At 38.5% G+C, this 18,017-nt stretch overlaps 1 protein-coding gene across 1 annotated transcript in view; it reads left to right on the forward strand.

Annotated features, from left to right (window-relative positions):
• Positions 1–18,017, forward strand: part of LOC118207758 (ERC protein 2-like) — a 232,007-nt gene that overhangs the window by 98,212 nt on the left and 115,778 nt on the right. The window contains exons 11-13 of the mRNA XM_035381728.1: positions 5,272–5,465; positions 6,658–6,663; positions 12,150–12,161. Coding sequence (XP_035237619.1) covers positions 5,272–5,465; positions 6,658–6,663; positions 12,150–12,161 — 212 coding nt within the window. The remainder of the gene's footprint in view (positions 1–5,271; positions 5,466–6,657; positions 6,664–12,149; positions 12,162–18,017) is intronic.

The following is an 18,017-nucleotide window of genomic DNA, read 5'->3' on the forward strand; positions in this document are numbered from 1 at the left end:
GTGCATTGAACTTTTCAAAGTACTACAAGTTGAGTGGCAGACATAAATTCATGCAGATCTTAACCAAGGGAAATATTTGATCCTGGCCTGAGATTTGAACATAGCGAAGCTGGAACCAAAACAAAGTAAGCAGGCATGGGGGAATCAGCCGTCGCATTCTACTGTACATGCACATACATCGCAGTAGCGTTCTGCTCACTTCCTCTACTGTTCTTACTGCCAACCTGCCCCTGCCCCCACTCTACACAGAGATAGCGCTGGGAGACATGAGAAACATACAGGGGGAGGAGTTATGTTAACCAACAGCCAGTGCAGTGTGGTGATTTGTCATTTGCTCTGAACCAACTGTAATGGGTTCTTTTGTTTGCATAAGGCCAAGCGAATTAGAGGGAGGCACTAGTGTTAATTGTTTCCTAATAAATTGAGCCATCTTCACTTTAAAGGGCAGATAAAGAAAAGACAAAAGTGGATTTCATGTTTTCATAATATGTGGTGTCATAAATTTCTTGCAGCATGGTTTTAAGTCATCATTTGTTGACAAGAAAAGTACAATCAAGAATATTATGTCTTACAGTTTATTTTTATTACAGTACAATCATAAAATATGATGGCTTACTCATAATTTATTATATATAAATTGTATTGTGTGCAATTCATATTATGTATTAATCAGTTAATTTGACTGTAGTTCAGTTATGTTCCTTTTGGCAATGGTGTCCATTGTGTTTTTGCTTAAAAATATTTTTCTTGGTGGTGCACATGACACCTCACCAATAGGCTTTGCCAGAAAAGATATTTCTCTTCACTGTGACTTCAATCCTATTATTAGTTCAGCTCATTTTAAAACTCTAAAACCAACAGGGTGGAAAAGAAATTGAGCATTAATGAAACGATAATGCAGAGCAGGTCAAAGTTGAATGGGCATGCTCTGTTAGATTACACAGAAATTAAATGTTACATCTGCAAAAAATAAAATGTGGCCCACCTCCCATAATGCACAGCATGACGGCTAAATTCATTGATTCATTAAACCGCACCTTAGAAGTAAAAATAAAATAAAAAGGATCACTGCGCAAAACTTAGTGTTTATTATTATTGTTATTATTATTATACCAACCTTCAAATAAATCAAATTAAGGAAAAAATACATTGACAAAAATGCATAAACATTATGCATGTAGTTGTGAGAAAATATTAAAAATCAATTTGACTGTGCTAAAGGAGAGAAAAACAGTGATGGCTCACCTACTTTACAGTATACTGTATATGCAGTATTGGATATTGATGTGGGGTATGGCTTTCAATGAGCTCTTTTACACTGCAAATGGGCTTCTCTGTTCATAATAAAATTAAGGTTACATGACCAAATACCCTGTACAGTAGATGAACAGTTGGCAATGTTTAATTTTTTCCCAGCACAAGCAGTTACAATGAAAAAGCTGTAATCTGTAGTTTAGAATGCTGTCACAACACGTTTTCAGTGATCGACAAGGATTTAGCTATGTTGATATACTGTTGATATACTATCTCCTGTTGTTTGTAAACCTAATGCAGTGCCCTAAACCTAACTAAGAAGCAAACTAAATCTCAAGCTGTTAGAATCAGTCTGGAATTAACCCTCAAATACCTTTAATCACAGGAAGCAAAGATTAGAGTTCATTATAAATGCATAATTAAAAATAGATTAAGCCACATTTTATGGAGTAAGTGAACCATTAATCATTTAAACTTTTAAATGATATCCAATGGAGTTGTGCATCTGAACAAATCTGTAACATAACTCATTAGTGAAAACTAATTCAATATTGCTTGCATGGTAACATGCTTATATATTAAAGGGAAATATAATTAGTCATTTGCCATTACAAGTAATTAGGTTTTGCTGCATGAGTTGTGGCAAAAATGCTTGCTGCAAGTCATTCTCTGGTAGTGAATAATAAGAATATCATGATATATTGGCAGCTTTCTTTAATTTGTGGGTTGTTTGGGGTTTTTGTTTTTATTTATTGTTTCTGAGAAAAGTAATACAAAACCTGATATTTATTACTTCAGTTTCTTCTGTTGAAAAACAAATTCAGAATTATGTTTTTCTCCCCTGCCTCCCATTCACCCCTGTGGAATGTTTACTAAATGTTTCTGTTTATTAACGACTAGCTCTTTTGTGCAAGCTCAGTAGATTTGTCCAGCTAACAATTCTCCTGGATCTCTCCTCCCTTTCCTGTCTGCTTCATTCCTCCTCAACTTTGCAATGTAGCAAGCAGAGCACTTGTTCAATCAGACGACTAAAAGTCCAGTAAGTCCTTTTGCAGAACCTGCCAGATGTAACATATAAAAGCATGAGGATCCACTACCTCGTACGTGTACTGTGCTGCACTGAAGCCGTAGTGCTACGGTCATAAAAGAAAAATGTTAAGACTATAACGAGACATATTTCACTTTCACCATAATGCGCCAAAAACAACCTCAAAAGACGTCCGGGCCTGTGTAATTGTTTGCATTTGTTTGTGATTCGTACTGTGTGTGCACTTTCTTCCTGAATGAGCTTTTCCGATGTCTTTTCCTTTATGTTGCACCACCTTAAATCTTCTAGGTGCTGTCATTGATGCATGCTTATGGTCGAATTAAGTTTGGGTTAAAATCGACAGAACATGGTTTTTTAATACACCACTCCGATCATACAATCAGGTGACGTTTCCTTTCACGCTGTATACTCTATATGCTGTTCTTAATATATGACCTCTATATAACCTACATGTCGAGTTCCCTCTCTACATACGCTGTTATGAATGTCAATGTATCAGGGGAGTTACTAAAATTACACTCAAGAAATTATTCCTGAGAAACGCTTAAAACAAATGAATAAATAAAACTAGAATAGTCAGTAAAGTGAAGGGAAGTGCCTGAAGCTGAGGAGGCTAACGTTCACATCAGATCAGCCTGAGAGAAGTCTGTTCAGCCCCTTGAGCCTGCGGCCTTTTCCACACTGTCACACAGTTGGGTAAAACAAATCCTGTCATCTATTCCTCGACCTGGAAGAAGGCATCTGTTTCATATATTTATATATATTTTATTATTAGTTTTTTTTTTTTTTTCAAAATTTAAATTAAAGACTGCTTTTAATGATAAGCAGTGCATGTACATGGCGGTTGTTACAGTTTGCATTCTTTTTTAATGACATGCTCGCAAGTTAGGTTTTCTTGAGATTGGCACAACTTCTGTCGGTCTTGAGCAAAAGATATGAAATTATGATAATAGTACTCTGTTAATGATTTTAAAAGACCTACCTCAGCTAACAGCAGAAGAAATAGGTCTAGCTGCAAGAAAAATGATAATTCTATGTTAGACTTCCTTTAGGGTTTTAAGAATGAATCAGTCATCATGTTTTGTATCTCAGTGTGTACCACTGTTGGAGTAGTAGAATATTTTTGGTGGTCTTATGAAAAAGCTGTCAAGCAAAAATAAATGAAATTTCATTATGAATTTGAAGAAAATGATGCCTTTCTTGGAGATATTCCTGCTGAGAGAAGCCACAAGACAGTTGGAAATAAAAAATTGACATATTCATGTTTCCCCAATAAGACATGTTTCATATCCTGCATTTATCTTTGAGATAATTAAATAGCTATTTAGAAAAAAATAGACGCCAATTCCCAATCCTCATGCTTAACTACATGTTACAATGTGAAAAACAAAATAGAGAAAAAAAAATGTAAAAGGTGCAAAAATTGAATTCCAAATATTCTGTTTATTTGAAGATTATTTTTATTTATTTTTAAACAAGAACAAACCCATTGCAAAGACTTGTTTTGTGTTGTGGAAGTCCTGGTGTTGCACTGTGTTCCCCTTGTCCTCGTGGTCGTGCATGCTTTGTGGAGAAGAGACAACTTTGTTCATTGCCTATGCTTGCCTCGTTTTCCCCCTTGCTTGCTCATCCAAGACTCCGAACAGGAGTGACGGGAAACAAGCGGTAGGCTCAACCTGGCATCGCCATTCGGGTTTCATACACCCCCCCCCCCCACCCTCACCCCACCCTCCATCCTCTCACAACCCCATCGTCGCCGTGCCCTTTTCAGACCGAAACGTGTCAGTGTCCGCAGCCGCTGGATAGTTCGACACCTTGGGTTTGAAAACCGGCTCCATAGTCCCATGCATGTTTTGTGCTCTCATCTTTGGTCTCAGGGTTCCTCTCTTGTGTGGTCTGCGGTGTCTTTGGCTGACGTTGTTGTGTGGTGTGTCTGTTATGGATGTTCCCAAGTGTTCTTTTTGCCTGTTTATTTATATACAGACAGCTAAATGAAAAATGTAGAAAAAAGCTATTTTATAATAGTAATTCTTAGCTTAGCTTAATTTTTGTTATGTAACTTGTGGACTTGGACATATATAAATGTATTTTCTGACAGTTAAGACACTAGTACTTTACATATATTTTTTTTAAATTGTTCTTTTCAGACTTCAGAAAAAGTATGCCCTCCTTATGTAGTTATTATGGTAAATTGATTACTAAATGGGGTTTAAGTGCAAGGGTTACTGTAGTTATTGAGCTTTGTGAATATAATTTATTTTTTAATATAAAAAGCAAGAGCAATAAAATAAATATACAAAATGTAAATGAAAATATAAATATTTTGTATATGTAAATATTTCATATTTTTATGAATATAATATTGCACACAAGATCAAGAGCCATAGATATATGTGCAAATATTTTACAGGTAGACCCCATGCTGATAGTTCTGTTCTGAAAATGCAATTCCCTTCAACGTTAAAATTTGGAAAGATATAAAATTCTACAAGGTAAAAGCTGCTATGTGGGATTTATTATTTAAATGTACAAAGTAGATCTAGTACAGGAATACACAAACAGCTCTAAACTCACAGCTTTGGTATACAGTACTATACAGAAATGTGATATTGTCAGAAAAGAACGATCACAACTGGTATTATTTCAGTTATTTTTACATATGGATTTGCATTTTCAAGGCACCTTGTCATGTTTCGCAAGATGTGTGTTGTGCTGTGTTCAGGCATTGCAAATCAGGACCATTGATTAGATGTATATTACCTATCTGTGGGCACTTAAATTGACATATATATATATGTGCATATGCTGAACCATCTCATTTCCATCTTAAATTTATCATAAATGAATCAATAATTATGTCGTGATTGTGTTGTGGTAGTGAGAACATAGCCGCACACAAGCCAGCTTTTTATGTTTCTCTATGGTTTTGTCTTTTGGAACATCTGTGTTTCTTATGTGAAATGTGAAAGGCTCATGAAGCAGAGGAAGTGGCGAGGACGAACCCGGAGGTCATGGAAAAGGTCAAGCTCCTGGAGAAAGAGGTGGCTTACTACAAGGATGAGTCGGGGAAGTCCCGCGCTGAAGTGGACCGGCTTCTGGAGATTCTCAGGGAAGTGGAGACGGAAAAGAGTGACAAGGACAAGAAGATAGCGGAGCTAGAAAGGTAGCAGACCTCCTTTATGTCCAATTAGCCCCAGAATGGTATGTGGGGGGGGTGCTCATTAGTGCTGTTTTCTGAAGTGAATGCAGTGTGGCTGTGAATTTATTATATGCTTTTCTTTTGTAGTGGGAAGTGCTATCTTCTCTGTTACTGTAAGCAATACTACAATATCTGTTCTGGGCTTCTGCTTTATTTGAAAAGGGGGCTGTGGGGTGCCATGTCCTGGCTATCCTAGTGACCACTGGTTTGACAGGACAGCACATAATTATTTGCAACAGCCAGAGAGGCAGGTTTGCAGTCGGCATACTTAATACCTCAGATACACTTTGAAATGTTGGATCACAAAGAAAGTTATAATCGCGTGCCACACTGCCAAACAGAATCAGAATGACGGTTATTGAATTTTGGGGGTTGTCCATAACCGTGTCTGTTTACCTTGTGAAATAGAATGCCCCAGTACCTTTTGTGGTCAGTTGCCCAATTTTAGAGGAAACCTGAGGAACCCTGGCCAACTTAAACTCGCCCTACCCATGGTGGGATGAAGTCCCATTTGTGACTTTCCAGTCGCAGCTGGCTTATGACATAGCCTAGGGTTGAGCCTGCTACATTCTTCCAGCTCTTCAGAATTAAAAGATGCACTCAAAATCCATGAAAGGGACTCCAAAGTAAACTATATATGAAACAGAAAGCTTTGTTTTCAATCTCTAAACAATAACAGCAACAACAAATAAATATTTATGTATTTTACAGTCCTTGCAAAAGTGAGTGATTCCTTATGGAGTTCAAAAACTAAACAAACGCAAGAATGTAGCCATGCTTTGTACCTGCTGCTGTGTGCATACATGCTGTATCAGCATATCCAAGCAACTGCACTGACTGTTGAAATCATATAAAGTCTCACCTCTCTGACAGAGAATGAGATTGTAACACAGAACTGTGCAATATTTAAACCATTTAAGTAACAGTCTTATAAGTGACTCTTTTTGAAGGCCTCTTGGCTGTGAAAAGCATGCCTAAAACCCAGCTGTTCTTGTGGTAATGGGTAATTACACAATTAGGTCAAAGACTTTTCTGTACTTTGTACAGAAAAATGTTCTGCTTTTAGTTGGAAAAGGAAGTCACTCCACTTACACCACTTTTATGAGTTATATTTATTTATTATTGTTGTTTTTTTCCTCTATATTTTCATTTGCAGACCTGGGTGAGTATACATTTACTATATGTTGTTTCCTCTTACAGTGCTTCATTCCTCTTATGCACATGTATCTGTCATGAATAGTGGATTTCTTAATTTGGAAAAAAGCATGTGAACCTTGTATTTATATGTAATGAGAAGATCATTTGTTTGGCTCTGAACTATGTTCTTATCCCACCAATAAATATGTTACAGCTAGAATACATACATACAAAATACAAAGGATGACAAGCTAGTGTTACTGAAAGGGAAGTTGGGTTTGCCAAACAAATGCGACTTTCATTCGATAAAACCTCAACTATATATGTATGTAAATGTACATATATAATAACCTTGCTGCCCTTTCTACGTATTTTCTCAATCACCGTTATGAAGTGTGCGTTTTGTTTCTCCCTGTTTTGGTCCCACTCACATCTCTTAATGAATACTTGTATTTCGCAGTAGGCATTGTCCTCTGCCCCTGACAGTGATGCATAAAGCATGCCTCCCACCCTTGTTTCATAAGTTACTAATATTCTGCATAACCCTGCAACTGCCTGTCCTCTCAAACATCTAATTTTGTATCCGTTTCGAACACAAATACTGCTAAATTGTATTGGCAGGGTAACATATTTTTTTCGTGTTCACCATCGGATGCTAGCTCCTTCTATGAACTGCACATGTATTTTCATGTATCAAATCGACAGACATTGAGGAAAATAAATCCGCAAACGAATCAATAAATCACATAATTATCTCATGAGCGTGAGAAACTCTACAATGCAGCCCGCTGGCATAGTAAAAAAAAAAGAAAGTAATAAACTCATTAAAGAGTTTGTTTTGTTTGTTATTTAAACTGGCTGTGTAAGTTACGCAGTAATGTTTCTTTCTTAACTGTGAATTAGAAATTATTTGGGTCTGTTTATGATTTTGCGCTGGGTGCTAATCCAGCTCTCTCCCAGCATGCCGCTGGTTTCATATATATGAGTGATTGCTGGCATGGATCTTGGAAGCATACCAGGGGGTGGCATGCTACCTGATCCAAAAAAAAATAAAAAATGGCAAAAAAACATATGATGCACAATTTTGATCTGATGTATTGACTTGCTTCTTGTTTTAGTTACCAGCCGTTCATGCCAAACTGTCAAGGTTTCTATGTGAATGGCCAAAAAATTAGCTTAATTAAACATTGGTTTGTCTGAAGGTGCATATGTTTGAATAAACAGTCATAATGGTGATATTGCCCAACCTTACCACTACTGACACCTCCCACAACTGCAGTCTGAACCTATGACCACACTCACGGACTCATGTGGCTGCCATTGGCTGTCCTCTCACCGTCAGGGCTTCTGTGGGTCTTCCACCACTTTGCCAGCTGTTTGTTTGAACGGTCAGTGCTCTTTTCAGCTCATCTTTAGGCTGGCACCCTGGGTGGTGAATGTGTACAGAAACTCAGTGTAAGTCTGGGAACTTTTGCAGTGTGTGGGTCAAGAAAATCTCTGGTACGGTACAGTGGGATGCAGCGGGACGTCTTCTCTGAAACATGTGTGCAGAATACCAGTGTCCAGCAGTGAACACTCAACACTTAAAATATGATCGCTTTATAGTAACAGTCATTTAAAAACTCAGTAGATGAATAAAGACAAATGTAATGCAATTAAATATGTAAAAGGCCTAGATCCAATCAAAACCACTTTAAGGGCTAAGGATATTGAGTCAAATAAGATTTGCATTTAGACATACTGAATCACACCAGCATTATGCTTATGAGAAATGCTGACATGAACCTGGTTTGTGCTCAGGAAGGATTGACAGTCCAGGAAAAAGGTACAAAAGGTAAAAGGTGTGGCCTGAAATGTTATGATACTCTTTGAAATGTAGGATCTACAGTGAATTATGATGATATTATCTATTTATTTATTTAATTTTTTAATATGCTATTGCCATTAATATTGTCATTATATTACCAAGGCAGGAGAAGGAGGAAACTACTGTATGCTATCCTATTGCTATGGTTAAAAGATATAAATATTGAGCACTCCCTCATGTCGGAACAATGCAGCTAGAGTTATCATTAAGTAAAGACACAGACCTGACTAAACATCCAATTAGAGGGAACTCATTGTATCATTCATTCAGTGAAAGGTAATCTGGGCTGCCACATCCAACTCCCTCTGTCTTATCATGCAATGGCAAGAAACGAAACAGCATTGAATTCATCTGGGAAGGTTTGTTTTCCTTGCAATGACTCACCATTGCCTTTGATGTGGCTTGGTGGGTTTGGTTGAACCCAGGGTAAAGTGTACACTCATTGTAAAGGAATGGAACCTTTCAATTTAGCATTGCTGTCATACTGATGCTAATTCTGCATGCCGACAAAGTGCATGCAGCAGACTGTTTTGCGTGCATATGTCGCATGTAAAAAGAACAGATCTATCCAAAACAGCAATGCTGATTTATCACTTAATTATATGTTCCATCATTTCCTCCCTCCAAGCGTGTCATCTCAACATAGTCAAGGTTGGCTCTGTCTCTGTGTCTCACGCACATGAAGCAATCAGTGTGTGTATAATGACCTGTGTGTTTCTGTGCCCTCCTCCGTCGTCTTGTCCTGACCTCCACCCTATTTTACCTCCCCACCTTTTTCTGTTCCTCCCACATTCCCTGCCCCTCACCACCCCTCCCGTGGCCCCTCACCCCTTTCCCCTTCCCCCGGTTGTGGGGCAGAGCACCCCCCGATCAACACCTGTCAGTGTCAGCCGCCCCGCAGCAGATAGGGGGGCTGATGTGGGATTTCTGGGGAAAGTGAGTGCTCTGCCCTGGCATGTTTTTCAGCTGTGCTGGGCCTGTGCATCTGTGTCAGCATCCACGCATGCAGCTCTGCATGCCACCGTGCCCAGGGGCTCAGGGGCTCAGGGGCGCTCTGCAGGGTCTTACCCCACCCGCTTCCATCTTCCTGTAAACAAGGACTGCTGACGCTGTGCACAGCCTCTATAAATTCACTTAACCTGACTTAACCTAGCCTAAATACTGGAGCCTAAAGACTATTAACACTCTGCTTAAAACTCATGCTCTGACCCTTAATGCACCCTCTTCATCCTGTAGGGTTACCCTTAAAACACCCTGTGATACTATTTCTCATGTTGACCCTAAACACGCCGTCCGCACCTCATACACTGACCTTAAACACTCTACAGCCCAGAAGTTAGTCCTAATCATTTCATCTACTTGGCATGCACTGATCACACATCACGTACAACCTCCTTGTGTACTGACCGTAAGCTCTTCTTCTGCAGTAAACTTCAAACAGACTATAAATACACCCTCTACAGCACAAACACTGACTGCAAATAGACACTCTGCCACCATCTCACACATTCACTCTAACACATTCACACACCTTCCATACTTTGTAATGACCCCAAATCCATTCTTCAAACTTTATGCACTAATCCTAAACAGTTAATCTAAAGCTTACACTGTGAGTTTAAGTGCACCCTCTACATCTCACACTGACTCGAAAAACAACCTCTGCGCCGCTAACACTCAAACGTAAATGGTGACCCACATAGGACTCTAGCAATGCCTGTGACAAAGCTCCTGTGTTCATATTCTCTATTTGAGATTCCTTTCCAACTCTTTCTGCTCTAATAAAGCATTGAACGTAGTGTTGTCTTTGTGGGAAGGAAAAAACAGGAGATTACTAGTGCACACAGGTATGTTCACAGCTAAACAAAGTAGCATTTCCTTAATACATAAACCTACCAAGTCGGCATTTAGCTTTAAGATCATATGCTGTTTTAACATCTGACCATGTGTGTTTTTTTCCATCAGTTAACTCTTGTAGCACCTGACTTCCAACCAGCTTTTGACAATAACGTAACAGAAAGCCTAACGGAATCTCAGTGAAATGTATAGTACGTTTGGGCTTTTCACAAAATGGTAACAGTAAATGACATGGTATTTCTGTAGAAACCTAACGATAGAATAACTGATAAAAAAAAAATAGTTTATAGTTACCTCAGCATGTATGAGGTTTAGTTGCAAAATTGGATACTGAATTATTGGAAGCAAACTTTTCTGTTTTAATATCATTTTCCAAATCTGAGACAGACAGGTGATTTTGGGCATACTAGGATGAAATTTATTATCATAATTTTATTCTGTGCTCTCACTGTATTGATAAATATCTCTAATTTTCCTTCATTATATATCCTTATTTTTTCTTAAATTGATGTGTATTGGCCAGGTTCAAGGTTCTAAATGATAGCAGGGAAAGGTTTTCAGTATACTTATCCAGGTTCCTTTGAATCTATTGTCCTAATGCACCTCTGTCTTACTCTCTTCCTCTTCTCACTTCTCGCTCTCTTCCTCTCTGTCTTTCTCCCTTACACTCAGTCAATTCAATTCAGAGAGTCTCTTTCTCTTTGACACACACACACACGCACACCATTCTCTCTATAAGAGAATGTAAATAATTGCAAGGGTATTGTCACTACAACACTATGTTATTGTGTATGTTGTTGGAATTCTTCTCAGCACGAACATGAGCATCTTGAAGGACATAAATCGTGTTGTCTCCTGTGGCTAAAATTATCAGGGAGGCTGGGTGATGATGTTATTGAGTTAGGCCTCTGCAGCTGATCCTTATAATCTCAGAAGTGCAACGTAGCCTCATATTTGTCAGGGACAGGATGCAGTGGCTGGGAGACAGCTGTGCTATATGTTTGCTTGTATTGATGTGTGGTCTCTTGTAAATTACATCGGCACTAATATTTTGGAATATGACTCATGACTCGTAATATGAAAACATATTTTATTATATGTACTCAGTTTTCCTGTCGTTTATGGCTCATAGATATACTTTGTACTTCAAGAAAACAATTCTGGCTTGAATGACAGAAGTTTTTAACATGCAAAAGTTGTTGGCAACAGCAAAATAAATATTTCTATCAATTTAATTGGTAATGATAGTAATTTGTCTGCATCGGAAACTTTTGCATGTGATAAACCATTTAGGCTTCATTGCTTAGATATCTTACTAAAAGGGAGCTATATCCAGTATTTTTCTTGAATTGCAGTGTTTGAATTAATTTCTGTGTTAAGATCTTTTTTTATTGCCAGGTAATTTATCACCTTTAATGTATGAAACATCTCACTGGAATATGGAAAGCCCTCATCAAAAAACACTTTCTAACACCTCCTCGATAATGTTCCAGTCTGTACCTTCCCTTGAACTTCCATTTATCTGCGCTGTTATCCTTTGCTTCAGAAGCAGACTGCATACAGCATGAGCTCTCCAAAACGATGTGGTTATCAGCTGCTGGATGTTGCCAAATGCCCCTTGCTTCCAGCTGTACTGCTACAAAATTCCTCCTGCCTTTTTTTTCTCCTTTCTAATATATTTGTTGCTCACTTTTTCTCCTGTCTCTGGAATTCTTCACCTCCCCATCCTGTCTGCCCTCATTGCACCTGTTGGTTCTCCTGCTGCCATCTCCTCTTCTGACTGACAGCTTGACTTCCAGGTTAGTAGAGCTTTGGTTGGTCTACTCTTCTTTATGACCCAGTATATACCCCATACTCCTCTCTGGCATAGTCTCTGAACTGTGTGTGTGTGTGTGTGTGTGTGTGTGTGTGTGTATATATATATATATATATATATATATACCCCTCAGTGTTTATTGATATACTAACTGATGACTATGTACCCCTCACTTCTCTGTACGTTACACTGTACGTTCAACGCACATAGATCCAGTGCTTTATACAGATGTGGCACCCGAGTGTCTCGTGATTAAAGACTTTCAGATGAAGTTCTGAGCCTCTCACTGAATAACTGCCAGCAAACTGGGTAACAACACTAACATAGAATAGATGTTATTAATGAATCCACAGTAAAGGGCTTTATATTCTCAAGCAGGTGAGATATAAAATAAATTTTAAAAACTGGAATACCACAGAAGGCTGTGTTCTCAAAACTTAGAGACCTCTGAGGACACACTGGTGTGAAATAATGACTTTTAAATGACTATATTTATTCTGGCATGTTACTAAATGAGCTGCAGATAAGAGCCAAGGGTGTGAACATCACAGAGTGAAAATGTTACATGACAGCTGTATGATTGAGTTTATTAGGCTGTTAGGCTCTTGGCTGAGGTGTGTTCTGTCAAGTGTTCACTCTCTCAAGTAGAGTGATCCAAAACTGGGTGTTATTCAAATTCTATTGCACTGAAATTATCATTCCTGTTATCTGTTGTTATTCATGAGTTAAAGGCTGGAGGGAAACTGATGTCTACTGATGTTTAAATCATTTTCAGTAGCGAGCAATTCAAAATAAATTTTATTTATTGTTGCCGTAGAAAGAAACAAAGGGGTAGGTTAGGTGAAGGGCATAGAACATCCACCGCACTGACACTTGTTCACACACTCCTTCCCAGCCCAGTCCATCAAAGCCTGAAGAAAAGAGTAAGCCTTGATAAAGCTGGTGCTGTAGATTGTACAGACTCATTGGAACGGATGTTAAAAGATGTGATTTATACCAGATGTGATTGTGTATGCTTCAGCTTTTGCTAAAGTATCTTCTGCTGCTCTCTGTTTTATGCGACTCTGTAGTTGGCTTTGTTATGGGAGATCAGCCTGCCAGAAATTTTTCCCCTTGGTTTGATTAACTCTAATGTACTATTTCCAGAGAAGAGAGCGAGAGAGAGAGTGTGTGTGTGTGTGTGTGTGTGTGTGTGTGTGTGTTGTGTTTGTGTGCTAAAAGGCCTGGCCTGCAGGGTTTGTATATTTTAGCTCTAGATTAGTCTTGCGTGATACACATTTACTTCAATGGTTGCCTGGATAGTTCATTGTCCTGATGCACATGGCAGGGATGGGGGAATCGTGTTGGATCTGGAAGAAGTTCCAGCTAAGATCCTATAGCTATGTACTATAATCAAATTTTCAATTTATGAAAGTCATATTTCTCATTATTCTTCATTCTTCTTATTACATCATTCTTTATGTTAACATTTAAAGTTAGAAGCATGTATTTGATTTAGCATTTGTATGTTGATGCATCCTTGATTGGACACAAAAAGAATGTGGAGGGGAGTCATTGCAGTTTATTATGCTGGGGGTTTTCTGTCTTTAAATGAGCTGATACAGTATGACTTTATTCAGCCAAACTAAAGACCCTACTCTCTCGGAGTTCACTGTCAGAGAGCCCAAGCTGCTTGACAAACTACTAGCCTCTGTTACTATAGAGTAATACAACAGATGGTTGCTCTTATAAGTAAATTGGTCCATTGCATTTCTGTAGCTGGGGATGTCCTGTATGTGTCTGCTGCTATGCACAGCATTCTTGAATTGTTGACATTTAGTTGTTTGATACCATACCATAGTTCCTGAACTGATTCAAGTTTTCAGGGGAAGTGACTTGAAAATATTGCTAATCATGCAAAATGTGTGTAATATATAATTTGTTCATTTAAGTGGTTTCAAATGAAACAAGGTAAAGAATTTGCATTTTAAAAGATGTAATAGAATACTATCATCTCCTGAGTAAATGTATGTTGCAGTCGAGGGACAGTTCCTATTTTCATCACCACCGGTTTCATCACCACTGGCCATAGGAGCAATTTGTAACAGTATAGTTGTCATTTTTATCCAGAACTTTTTCCTGAAAAAGCATTTGAAGGCTTTCACGGCCAGAAATAAACTTGAGCTGCTTGTTTTGGAAGCTCCCAACAAAGGTTTGTCCACTTGGAAGAATAATGGCTTAATACTGACGGTAGAGGGTCTGAATGTTTCCATATTGCACTGATATCTTTTAAATATTTTATGGTGTAATGTCTGCAGTGTGCGCAGTTCCTGCTTTTATAGTTAAATGATATCCTCTCCAGGGCCAGGCACCCCTCTGATAGCTCTGCTATCTCACTGTGCTCTGACGGTCCGGCAGCAGGTTTCCACACAAAGCCTGGTTCATACTTAGCAGGGTTGAAAGTACACAGCATACAATTTCCTGTAAAGGTTGGGGATTCTGCATTTACAGTTGGGCTCTTGCCTTCCCTGCTTCTGTAATAAATTGTGGCGGTGTAGAATTCCATTAGACCAATGCCTTGTTGCCCTGCTTTGGGTGCAAAGTTCATCTTGATCAAATTGTTGTACAGTCAGTGCAAAGGCATGTCTGTTTAACTTCCCAACTCTGTCCCTTCTGAGTTTGTGAATGCTAACGTGTTTCTGCTGCACTGCTTTCACCGGCTTGAAGTCACCGTCTGACTGGATTTTTCTGTGTTCTGCGCTAGGTTAATGGTGGTGAAGTAAAGTAGCCATTACGGTTTGTATGGGTGAGTCCCCAAAATATTAGCAATGTTTTTGCTTGTCCTGTAATGATGCTCTACAAGTTAATGGTATTATTTCAGCCTTCAAATAAGTTTCCACTCTTTCTCTGACTGGCATTCTAAGGGCAAAGCAAAATGATGTGGCCATGTGTATGAAAACCGGCCACAAAGTGCAGGGATTGCTTCTTTTCGTTTTGGAATTGACCCTTTGGTCTGTTCACATGCATGGTAATGGCGCCAGCCTTCAAATCTCATTTGACTTTATCAAGCTTCCCTCAGCTTCATGCAGTAAATATTAACAGTTCAGTTGAAGGAGGATCGTCTGATATCCTTTCTCCCTTTGTGTATGGACGTGCATCTGTAGATCATCAGTATTTTCTGTCCGCGTCCCCATTTAGAATGTTGTAAAATAACAAACACTCGGGTGGGATTATCTGAATAAGCTGTGTGAGGTCTGTGATGGCTCCAAGTGAAGCCGGTGGCCCTCCCCTTTTACGGCCTGTGTTCATGTCCAAGGGCAATCAGTGGACTGTGAAGGCAGATTTGTTGGAGGAATATAGAAATGGTTTGACCGTTTCCCCAGATATTGGACAGAGTGCAGAAATCCCTGTATGGAGTACTGTGCTGAGTGAAAGAGGTGACTCTACTGACCCTCAGGTTACCATGTGGTTTATTTCTTTTTTTTTTTTTTTACAGTTCCTTTTTGTTAAACATTTTCCAGTTTATAATTAATTGTTTAATGATTACCATTGCTGCAGTATTACTATACAGAAATGCTACATCACACTGTTCTGTAACAGAGGGATTTTTATTGTGAATGCCAATAGCCTTGAGAATCATATTAGTTTACTGTTGAACAATCAAGTTGTAAACATAAAACCATAACCAATCAGATCATATAGCTGTAATTAGTGTCATTTAAAAATGTTAATAAAAAGGTAATAGCATGCAAGCAACTTAAAGAAAACATCAAATAAATAAATAAATAAATAAATAAATAAATAAATAAATAAATAAATAAAGTGACTGTGAAGTGTTCTATGGCAGGGTGTAGGCAGTTTTAATGTGAATGGCATTAACAGGCTCTGTCATCCTATACATCTGATTTCCCCATTAAAACAGTGAAATGAATTTTCTGAATGCACCAGCAGACCTGCTGTATTTCTGCACAGATGTTCCCTGCAGGCTGAGGAACTAATTTGTGTAGCAGCATTTTGCACGTTCCCATCTCAGTTCATAAAAGAATGAACTGAAGGACATATGCAGCAGTGTAAATTAGGGAAAAGTTAGGACTTATAAAAACGTACAAAATAAGGTTCTCTGGATCTATGATGTAGACTAATCATGTAAATCAACTGTGCACGTAAAAGAATCAATTTTATGAAATAATATGCAAGCAGTATATAGATGTGGACTGGCCTGAAAGGAGAGGACAACCTGTACATGTTTTTTTAAATTTTATTTTATTTTTTATTTTGCCTTGCCAATTATTATCATCATTATCACTACAGTGACACCCTTCCCTGCAGACCCATTCTTTCCACTCTGCTCTAAGTCTTGCCTTGGCAAGAGTGGCCATTTCTCTGTCAGAGCGAGTTACTCTGGGCTGCCCCGTGACTCCTCAGACCAGGAAACCCCTTACTATCGCTGCCTGCTGCCATGGTAGACTGGAGTCTCAGATGCCACTCTGAAGAGTTTTCCAACCAGAAACCACCTGGTTTTATTTTTCTGTGTTTAATTACATTCTTTCCTTCTTTCTTTCTTTCGTGACTGGAGAACCATTCTGACCTTCACCCTGAGCATGTTTTCTGCGTTAACAGAAACCCTTAAAAGGCCTGTTTAATGTTGGTGCCTGAAATTCAAGCTCACTGATGTTCTGAAGTTAGACCAAGAGGTATCCTCTGGTGTTGTTTTGCAAGGGTTTATTTGTTGCACTGTAGCATTGTAGCATAGCAGGCTGTCACTTGTATCTCTGCCCTAGTATTTCTGATGGAGACCACTCAGTGAAGCAGGCTTTGGAAGCACATACTGTACAGATCTTTCCCCCTATTTGCATCTGGGATCAGAGAATCTTTTGAATCTCCATGCTGGAAACCACAAATGCACTTACTGTGCATGTTTTATGTCAGAAATTCCAGTTCATGTGACACTCATTCAGGTGAAAGAGTAAGTTTATGCTACTTAACCCACTCAACTCCCATTGAACAATTGAGATTCATGAGCCAGAAGGCCACAGGACATGCACGAGAAATGTTATTCTTCTTGACTGGACTGGTCTAGGTTTACTTGCTACTGGTGCTTATGATACATGACACACACCTGACGCACACCACTGCATGTTCAGTTGCAGCACATTTAGCTGCTTATATCTCTTGATTTCTTTTGATATATATATATATATGTGTCCACCATTAAAATAGGCAACAACGACAAAAAACATCTCATGCAGTCATGCACACTTGAACTTCTGGTGAGATTTCAATTTTCCTTATATCTCTTAACTGAAAACTGAAGTTATGAACGTTTGGTTTTTTTGGATTTTGATATTTGAAATTGGCCAAAGTGGGTCCAACACATCGGTCCACCTGAATCTTTGTCATTGGCATGTCCTCTTTTTTAAAGTCCTTGGCTGGTATTCAATCAACATTTGTTGTAAAACTTTGATTAACAATTAAAAGTAGGAATATTTTTCCGCAACTCAGTTTGGCAACTTAGTTTTTTGTGATTGCTGAACTTACCAAATTGTGTTTTGGAAAAAGAATTGTTGTGCTTAGTTTAATTGTAAATCAAATGGACATGTTGAACGAATACAGACCTAGACATTGATAACTTATTTAAATGAACTATTCTCTGAGATTATTGTGAGGGAAGGACATACCACTTGCTGTATGAAAAGAAGTATTAATCAAAACCATCTGCAAACAACAGTAATCAATAACCGAGTTATGAGAGAATTATCGTCTTAAGGATTACTGCTTTTTATTTGTCTTGCTGTTGGAATGTGCACATTTGGAAACGAACAAGTGAGGTAGTATATTTATCATCAGCAGCTTTAAAAAC

The sequence above is a fragment of the Anguilla anguilla genome, chromosome 11 (genome assembly GCF_013347855.1).
Source record: "Anguilla anguilla isolate fAngAng1 chromosome 11, fAngAng1.pri, whole genome shotgun sequence".
NCBI lineage: Eukaryota > Metazoa > Chordata > Actinopteri > Anguilliformes > Anguillidae > Anguilla > Anguilla anguilla.